Below are 10,496 nucleotides of genomic sequence, written 5' to 3'. Positions count from 1 at the left end.
ACTATTGTAACTCAAGTATTTTCTTCTTGATTCTTAATAGTTTCTTGAATTCATCTATAAAGGTGACTTGAAATACTTACATATGTCTATATCAGTTATAATAAATAAAACCCTCATCAATTATTGATCATTCCCTAAATATCCCTTTTCTCCTGAATATAAAATGCAGAATTTTTTTAAATTTTAATAAATGTTTTATTTGTTTTTTAAGTAATCTCTACATCCAATGTCGGGCTTGAACTCACAACCCCGAGATCAAGAGTCTCATGCTCTACCGACCAGCCAGGCACCCCAAAATTCAGAATTATTAAGTATAATTTACATGGAGCATAAGATCTTGGTAAACTTTGTAGAAAATCAATGGCTGGAAGTATCAGAAAGTTAAGATTTAGTTTAAAGAGTCAGCACGGATTCACATCTCATCTGCCTGAGTGATGTGAAATAACCTCTGGGTCTAATGCCAATATCAGCTGAGGGAAGCCATGAACCAATTACTCGGGATAAAGCACCATGAAAAGAAGACTATACAAACAACTAATCTAGAAGCTAGACAAGTATGGTATAGGGATGAACTACTTAAGTAGATTAAACATTGACTTTGACACCAACGTGTGGAAGAGTTTGGAACAGATGGATTGCAAAGCTTCAGGGATCAATATTAGGACCAATTTTATTCATTTTATATGTCAGTGACTTAGAAGAGGGAACATGCAGTAAGCTTGTTGTACAAAACCAGAGGGAGGGACAGTCAATACAAAGAAGGAATGAAATAAGTTGACTAGACTAGGAACATAAGCAGATAAGTGGCTTATTCAATTCAGTGTGGAGGAAATATGAAGTAGAAAGATTATCTCACAGTAATGTGAAATCAGAATGTTCAAAATAGAGTAAAAAAAGTAAAAACTCTTGAGATGTGTAAATAAGCATGCTAGAACTAAATGAAAATCATTCAAATGCTATGAGTGAGATAGGAATATTGACTACAGAATTTCAATATTCATGTAAATGTTCATATTTTAAATAAAAATATTAAGTATATTTTAAATATACTAGACTAAGAAAATAGCTCACTGGAATATATATAATTAGAGCAAAAATAATGACACTTGCTGTCAAGTATGATAGAGCCCTTAAATTATGGGTGGTCTGTCAATACCAGAAACAAATTAGTTGACAGGGTCACCTAATTTATTATTTATTATGATTTATAATTTACATATACATTGCACATATTTCATATATTTCATTTATATATGTGTCAAATAGTAGATCACAAAAATGTTTGAAGATTTCCTTACAAGTTTTTGATGATTAGTTCAACTGGTGAATATTAGTTTTGTGGCCCCTTTACAATCAGCAGGTTATTAGCAGTTTCTCCATTAAAATAAGTCTGAAACTTTAATCCTAACAGAATCCAAATTTGTGGTTTATTGAAATCAATGAATTCAACAGATTTTGTTGGTTATCTTCTATTTGCTTACCTCTATAGATGTGTTTCTTGATCTCCTTTATTAACAAGATATCTCTTTTGATAAAGCATACAAATCGAACATTTTTCTTTAATATTTGAAATTCAAATAAGTTAATGTCATAGCTTTTAAAAAAAAGTGGCCCAGTGGTACAAATGAAGAGCTGTTTATACCTCTCTCCTTCCTTGAATAATCATTGCGTAGGTGCTGGGGAAGGTGAAACCTCATGCTTGCACACAGAATGCATATGATTTAAACAGTGGTGGCAACACAGTCCTAAGTGAGGAGTACATCCTCTAAGTGTAACGGAAAGTTGAAAGGGAGGGAATTACTAATTGCTGGAAGCAACAGCTTTTTGGAAGTGGTTAAGACTTGAATGGAAGCTTAAAGACATGTTAGAATTTGCATGAGAACAGGGGAGAGGAAAGGACAGTCCTGGTACTAAGGGTGATTAAATATAGGGCAGTGAGGGGTTTCGAGAGCGACCCTGTGTGCATTACATCTTGGGAATCACTAATTAAAGCAAGGTAGAGGAATAATTTGGTGGCAGACACAGAACAGAAAGGAGCAGGAAAGTCTGGAGCACTGTCTAGAGCTGCAGAAGTCCAGCCAGAGCCAAGCATGCTTGGATCTCTTTCAGAAGGAGCTGACCTCCCCTCAGTGATTTCTGAATTCAGAGCACTCCTTTGGCAATGCACCTTTGTTATTTCTGTTCTATATTATCTTAATTTGTGTATCTGTATGTCTTGTCTCTTAATTGGATTATCTGTTTCTTGAGGGTAGGGACCATGCAGTATCTGGAAGGGTAGGGTTCAATTAATTTTGTGGATTCAATGAACAGATAGATAGCTGAGAGAGATTCTGCAGGAAAGCTTGTTAATGCCTGGTAGCCAGCTGCCAGTGGGAGAAGAAAGAGATGTGTCAAAGGTAATTTCACATATGGGTATCTGAGAGAACACCGCTGTCAGAGATAGGAATGTCGTAAAGGATGGGGGGCTGGTTCTGTAGACAGAGTTATGGGTTCAGCTTTGAACATTCTGGGTTTGAGGTAAATTTTGAGGAATTAAGAGCATTTTTAGTGCTTGAGGAACTCAGGTGACAGGAGACAAAGATAAGATTTGGGATTGAATTTAGAGACATGGTTGAAGTTCCAGGAACGGTGCCCCTTCCAGGGGATGAACTTGTAAAGATCAGTTCAGGGAATCAAAAACTGAGTCTGAAATAATGTTTGTATTTAGAAATTGGAAGGAGGAAAAGAAACCCTACAACTGCACTGTCCAATATGGTAATCACTAGCCACACACGGCCATTTAAATTTAAATTAATGAATATGAAATACAATGACAAATTCCGTTCTTTGGTCAGACTAGCCACATTTCAAGTGCTCAGTAGCCACATGTGGTTAGTGGCTCCTGTAATGGGCAGTACAAACAGAATGCTTCCATCATCACAGATAACATTATTGGACAGCATTGAAAAGATATAGAGAAATACTCATTTGAGAGAAAATCAGAGAGCAGATGACCTTTCAAGGGAAGAGAGAGTTTTAAGGATCAAATGTTTACAGTGTCAAATGCTGAAAAAGAATGAAAATTGGTGGGGGAGGGGGAATCCATGGTTTTGCCATAAGGACGTCATTGCAACCTTTCAGACAGCAATTTTGAGTCGCATGGGAGGCACAGAAATTGAGCATAGGATTAAATTAGGAAGGCAGGAGGTAGAGAGCAAACTACTGAGACCTTGGACAAGGAAAGGAAAGGAAGAAAGAAGACAATAATTAGAACTTCAGAGTCACAAGGAGGATTTTTAAGTATGGGGAGACTGTTTTTTTTTTTTTTTTTTTAATTTTGAGCCCGATGTGGGGCTCGAACCCATAACACCGGGATCACGCCCTGAGCCGAAGGCAGACGCTTAACCGCTGTGCCACCCAGGCGCCCCTAAGTATGGGGAGACTGTTGATGTTTGAAGTTATGAAGGCCTATGAAGATGGTAAGGGCTCCATCTAGGAAAAACTCTGATTTTTTTTTATTTTCACATTCACAATAGTCAGAATACTTCCCTTCCTGTCACCAAATATGTATGTTTACTCCCACACCGACCAACACCGGCCAAGTGTCCTGCAATTCAATTCCTTTCTGGCACCATCTACCTGGATTTCGCGTCAGATCTCATAGGTCAGGAGCTCAATCTCACAAAACTGGTCCCACTTTAGACACCAGCTGCAGGTATTTCTGACCAACAGGCTATAAATCGGGGTTCCCACAACTCCCTCCTAGGGTTCGATAATTCGTTGGAATGTCTCACAGAACACAGGGAAAAACTTGCTTACCGTTACCAGTTTACCACAAAGAATATAAACAGGTAGATGAACAAACACATAGGGCAAGGTAGGGGAAATGGGGTGTGGATCTTCTGTACCCACTCTGGGCATGCCGCCTTTCTAGCACCTTCATGAGTTCAGCAACCTGGAAGCTTTCAAACTCTGTATTTAAAGGATTTTAATGGAGCCTTCATCTCATAGGCATGTCTAATTATTAACTCATTTTCTAGTACCTTTCTGGGGGACGGGGGTGGAGCTGTGAAAGTTCTAAGCCTCTAATCATGACTTGGTCTTTCTAGTGACCAGCCCCCATCCAGAAGCCCACCCCAAGACTGCTCATTAGAACAAAAGATGCTCCTATCATTTAGGACATTCCAAGGGATTTAGGAGTGCAGTGTTAAGATCCAGAGTCAAAGACCAAATATTTGAACACAAGATGCACCTACTGCTCTTACCACTTAGGAAATTACGAGAGTTTTAGGAGCCTCTGGGCCAGGAGCAAGGGGCAGAGATCAATGTGTATATTTTCTGTTATTTCATAGGCTTCCAAATCCACAGCTTGCACTTGCTTCTCTTTTTAGCTCTGGGTTCAAATTTATAAGAGTCTCTTGGATATCTCATGGATATCTTCCTAGCACCTCCAGCTCAACACATCTAAAACTAAACTCCTGATTGTCCATCCCATACCCATTCCCATTTTTTATATCCCTGACTCTGGCTCATCTTTCCACTTACTAAAGCAGGAAAACTTAGTCATATGTTAATCATTCTCTCCTTCCCCTCCACTCCTTCAGTCAGGCAGTTGCCTGGGCATGCTTATTTTACTACCTCTGCCATAGACCGATGTATTAATTTATTCTCCTTGTTAAAATAATGATTATGAAGTATTTCAGGCAAACAGTAGTAATAGAGGACAGCATCACAATAACAACATACTCAGTATAACTTAAGTAAAACTTGCAAATACAAACAAAGCCCCTAGAGAAACCCGTTCAAATCTCATTCTCCCCTCCACGCCAAGGGTTATCACCATTTAAAATGTAGTATTTATCATTGCCATGCAAGATGTTATAGTTGTACTCCCCTTCTAGAATACTGTTTATCCTGCTGTGACTAGCTTTTTTCACTCATTATTGAGATTTATCCATGATGAATCATCTTTTTTCATTTATTTTAAATGTTGCTTAATGAATACACTAATTTATTAGTCATTGTGGATTATACTATATGTATTGCATATATATAATTCATATATATGTATGTGTATGTATAATTGCATTTATTTTTTACTCCACTTCTTGGATTGAAATGGTATGATGACATCCATGGTGCAGGATTTCAAGTATTTTAGTGGTATTCGGAAAAATTCTATTCCTTCAAGGCAGGTAAAAACTATTTTCAATATTTTATGCAGTTCTATCGAAATTTTCCCCTGCCTCCTGATTCTTTATTTTTTCCCCTTTCTCTTACTTTCTCTAACTAGGCCTTCAGTATAGTTGGCTCTTTTGGGAATTGAGTTCACCCTTGAACAACACGGGGTTAAGGTGCTGACCACTCACACAGTTGAAAATCTGCATATAACTATGAATCCCCCACAACTACTAATAGTCTGCTGTTGACTGGGAGCCTTGCCGATAACATAAACAGTCGATTAATTCATGTTTTGTATAGGTATTTTATACAGTATCCTTACAATACAGTAAGCCAGAAAAAAATGATACTGAGAAAATCATAAGGGAAAAAACATTTACAGTACTATACTGTATTTACTGAAAAAAAAATCTGTGTAGTAAAGTGGACTCATGTAGTTCAAACCCGTATTGTTCAAGGGTCAGCTGTAGTTGATGGATATGTCTGGATTACAGGATTAAAGGATAGAAAAAAATTCCATTATAAGATAGTGAATCATGAAATGTACGAATATACTTCATGCTGAAGGCTGTTGCTCATCGTTTAATGACACCACACCTTAATGGAATCAGGTGATTAGTATCATTTGTTAAGTAAAGCTACCTCATAAGTTTGCTAATTTACAACCAAGAGAATTTCTAGTATTCTACATTATTCTAAGAAAGGTAGTTAAGAAGATACTTTCTAGCATTCAGTATTCTTCGAAGATAGAGTAACAAGGTAGAAATACATAAACCATCTTTTTTCAGAAAATGTCAATGACTCAGAAATCTGTCAGTGCACTAAGCTTCCTGGACTGACATGAAGATGTTTTCATAAGTGTCATGGGTAATTAGAAAATGTAGAATACCCAGGGATGTCAATAACCTAGATCGAAAGAATGGGATTCCTTGAATTATGAAAAGATGAGTCCTTTGTATCATAATGGTATCATTGATGTGGAGCTTGAATGAAAATGAGGGTCTAACTCATTTGGGAAATGTGATCTTGAAAGAGGTGAACTATTATAAGGTTGAAGAAATTTTATCATAATGTATTGGTTAATTGTAGTTTTTTATTCATCATGCATTTTCCCACAAGATAATAGTTTTGACAATCTTTCTGCTTAGTATTAGCCATCCACAATGTGTTAGGTATTGGTGAGAGCATTCAAAATATGATCCCTAACACAAGGAGCTCACATCCTAAGACTCGCTTTAAAAATGATCTTCCTTATACATATGGACCTAGTTTATCTACTATATTGTGTGTGTGTATTTAAGTAATCACTGCACCCAATGTGGGGCTCAAACTCACTACCTTAAAGAGTCAGCATGCTCTACCAACTGAACCAGCCAGGTGCCCCTATTGTGTTTTTATCTTCTCTTTTTTCCGTAATAGGTTATGTGAATCTCTTAAACTGGTCATTTAAGAAAACTTGGTATGTTGATTGGTGAAACTGCCAACATGTGAGTTTGAATCCTGACTCTGCTACTTATGTGAAAAATAACCCTGAGCTAGTCCCATAATCTTGCTGAACCTCAGAGTCCTCATCTATAAAGTGATAAACCTATGATATTTATCTCCTAAGGCTGTAAGGATTAAAAATGTGAAGTAGGTGATACACAGCAAAAGCCCCAAAATGTTCTCTTTTGGTAGATTAAGAAAAAATAAGAAATATGTTTTTTTTGGTGTATTTTTTAAAGAAGGGAAGATGAAGTATGAAGGGGGTTAAATATACCTAATCTCAATGTCAACCAGAATGTTTCCGAAACATGATAGTGATTATGTAAGTAGAACAAACTTGAAGATCTTTGAAATCCAATGTGAACAGGTTAAAGAGATCCGGGGGGTGCGTAAGAGGAGGGTCACAATCATAGCAACAAAGGTTATGTCAAAGAGACATTGATTTAACTATAAAAAATCATCACCTTTTTAGATGAAAATGGTTGAGTACTGACAGTTTCATATGGTCCAGTTAACAGATACTCAGGAGGCAAGAAAAGCAGAAAGGGCAGCGTGCAGTTAACCAGGGCTGTCGCTATTTTTAATACAGAATGGCTAGGCTTTTGCAGATGTGAATCAAGCATTATTTAGTAGCCTCTTCTATTTGTAGAGAAAAAGGGGGTTGAAGAAGGGTGAAAATTCATGCCATTGGGTGTAGAAGTCTTTTAGGCCCTTTGGAATTCATGTCTCCAAAGGATTTAAGAAAACTTTACAAAAACACATCGAAGATAAAATAAGTGAGGAAACTGAGGATAAGGGAAAATACAGTAACACCCGGATCTCCTACTGTGATGTAAACAGTGGCTAGCACAGAGCTTCCTTCCTGAAATCATCTTTGGAAAGGAGAAAGTATAAATGGTATCCAGCATGGTGCTTCCCTTCCTGAAGGGCGACTGCAGTTCTGGACTCTTATGTAATGTGGCAGTAGTTGCCATTGAGTCTGCCTTTGACTGAGAAAACAGATATCTTTTAATTAACACAAGCTGTACTTCAAGATTTGACTACAGTACTGAAATAACTAAGGAAAGGTGTTCTGTCCAGAGACTATCTTCATTTTCAGCCTAATATTGCATGACAATCACTTTTAAGTGTGGTCTGAGAGGGTCCTCTGAATATGATTCTGTAGTAGTAATACTTTAGGTATATGTATCTTTTAAAAGTATTGCATTAAAAGAATAGTTAGCTCTGGTAGGTGATTTTCTTTTCAGAAAGATTAGATGAAGTGTTTTTGCATCTTGTCAGAATGGTCTATGGACCAAAGAAGTTTGAAAATGATTTCTTCATTCCATTTGTTAGGTGGTATCAGTGAGGAAATAAATTCCTGTGGCCAAATACCTTGCTCTCTATAGGCGGCTGGACTAGGACTTTGTAAAAGAGGCATGGAAATAGTATTTTAAGACCCATAAAACACATCACCACTCCTGGAAAAACAGCTGAAAATCCTGAAATCTCTCTTCTATGGACAGAGCGATCCTCTATCCAACATATCCATACCAAAAAAGTGACAATACTGTGCCTTCCCTTTCTCTCCCACTCCTTTTCACTTGTGTCCTCTTCAAGCCTCCCATTCCTCACCCCCCCATCAGCTTATTCTATGATGCTTTAAAGTTCCTTTAAAATTTAATTGTAAAATAGTACAGCATTTATGCTACTTACCTTTTAAAATTATTCTATTTAAATATGAGATCGAAGTTCTTAATATTAGGCAAGATAAACACCATTCTTGGATCCATAATTTCAAGCCTTGTTTTTTTGCATGTTTATGGCTTTTAGGTCATTTCTCTGGGAAGTTGTCTTTTGTACAATTAAATGCCAAGTAACTACACAATGTTTTTGATCCTATGAGCATAGATCACAAGAACTGAGATGCAAATTTCTTTAGTGTCTCACAAATGGGCTAAGATTTCTTTTTAGTTAGCACACACAAAATCTAGTTCAGTTGCTTGGACTTTACAACCCAATCCCTCAGCACAACTTTATCACACAAAATACAATAATTGAATGTTAATTCTTGTTTGGGTCAGCTTTCTAATAAACAGGGTTATTGTGGACAATGTTTTCACCTCTTGAGTTTAACCTTTCTTGGCAATTAGATCTATAGGTAATAGGCAGGTCTGTCTATAGTTGGCAACACACACACACACACACACACACACACACACACAGCCTGAGCTTTCCTCCCGGATAAAGCAAGATATCAAGGACAAGAAAAAATAACTTCGCTGAGAATCACCATTTAAAATATGTTGGCAATTGTTGATGGGCTTTTTCAGATGTTGACTTGTTACCAAGACGATCAAGAAGCAGGGAATAATATATGTTTGAGCAGCAAAATGATTGAGTGGATTAAAAAAAATTCTGTCCCTGTATATATACTCGCCACGTACTAAAAGAAATCTTAAGTGCCCGCTTTGGTGCCACTGGCCAAAAGGAAAGCTCTTCTCCAGTTAGTGAGGGGAACTGAGATTTTTGTTTTAAATGCCTGCCTCCAGGGTACTTACAAGTGGGAGACCTGGGGCTAAGGGGGATGGGAACGAGATGGCTCCGACTGTGAATCTAAGAGCTGAATGTGAGAGAAAGAAAATCCTCCTCCAGCCTCGGAGGGGGTGTCTCCCCCAATACCAGCTCCCTCCCCCCGGGCTCGTGGGGCGGGTCTGGTTTGCTCAGTAGCTGCAGCGGCCGTAGCAGCAGCCCCGGGGCTGAGCGGCGGCGGCCTCCTGGCAGCGCAGGGAAGCGGCGGCTCCGAGAGCGTGAGGCCCTGGGGAGATGCGGCGGAGGCTGCCGTCGGGATGGAGGAAGCATCGAGTGGAACCGGAGCCGCCGGGGATGGATTTCCTCCCCAGCCCAGCTCCCTACAGCGTGGCTGGGCCTGCTCCAAGCACCTGCGAGGTAGAAGAGGCCTGCGTCTCGGGCCTGACAGCGGCAGCCGGCGACCGAGGCGGGCACAGCGGGGTAACAGTTGAGCCGTAGCCGCTCTCGGGAACCTGCGCCGCCACGGCCGCTTATTGTCTCTCCCCTTCCACCCGGGGGCAAACAGGAAGCGCGCCGGCTGGCCGAGCGACGGACGGCTATCCGAGCCAATGAGCACTGGCGACCGAGAGCGCGGTGGCGAATGAGAACGGAGAAGAGAGGCGGGACTTCCGGGCGGGCTGTCACCCTCTTCCCCCCTTTTGGGCTGGAGGCTCCACCTTTTGTGTTTCCCGCACAGTCAATCAAAATAGGAAAAAAAAATCCCCGGACCGCTCCGGCCGTGTCCGCCGCCGCTTCCCGCATCCTCTCCCGCCGCCGCCGCCTTCGCTCCTCACCATGTGTAAGGCGGCGGGGAGCCCCGCCTGAGGTGCCCTAAACACACTATGACCGGTACGTAAAGCCGAGAGAGAGCAACCCTTGCTGCTGCCGCCGCCGCCGACCACAGCCAGCCCGGGGCCGCCGCCGCCGGCTCCCGGCCCCGTGTGTGCGACCGAGTGTCTGTGAGAGGCAGAAAGCCGCACTCCCCTCCGCCTCCCTCCCCTCCTGGCCAGCCACCGTCCACCCCCTAAGCCCCAGCAATGCCGTGTCCCTGCCGGGCCCTGGGGCGGGCGGCCCGGTCCGCCGGGAGCGTATCCCCCCGTGTGCGGGCGCGGACGGCGGGCGGGCGTGTGTGAGTGACTGACGGTGCGAGAGGAGCGAGCGCGAGTGAGAGCGAGCGGCGCGAAGGGAAAGGGGAGGAGAGGAGAGGAGAGGGGGCAGGGGCAGCGCGGGGAGGAGGAGGAGGAGGGAAAGAGGAGGAGGAGGAGGGTTACAGGCAGCGGCGGGCGGGGGCAGCAGCAGGA

The 10,496-nt window shown here is 41.1% G+C and overlaps 1 protein-coding gene across 1 annotated transcript in view; it reads left to right on the top strand.

Annotated features, from left to right (window-relative positions):
* Positions 1-10,037: 10,037 nt before the first annotated feature.
* SP3 (Sp3 transcription factor) overlaps positions 10,038-10,496 on the top strand; it is a 55,358-nt gene continuing 54,899 nt past the window's right edge. The window contains exons 1-2 of the mRNA XM_034642279.1: positions 10,038-10,044; positions 10,206-10,324. Of these exons, the coding sequence (XP_034498170.1) occupies positions 10,038-10,044; positions 10,206-10,324 (126 nt within the window). The remainder of the gene's footprint in view (positions 10,045-10,205; positions 10,325-10,496) is intronic.

This window comes from Ailuropoda melanoleuca, chromosome 2, assembly GCF_002007445.2.
Source record: "Ailuropoda melanoleuca isolate Jingjing chromosome 2, ASM200744v2, whole genome shotgun sequence".
NCBI classification, from domain to species: domain Eukaryota; kingdom Metazoa; phylum Chordata; class Mammalia; order Carnivora; family Ursidae; genus Ailuropoda; species Ailuropoda melanoleuca.
Note: the sequence above shows the minus strand (reverse complement) of the source record. Positions and strands in the feature narration are given on the sequence as shown.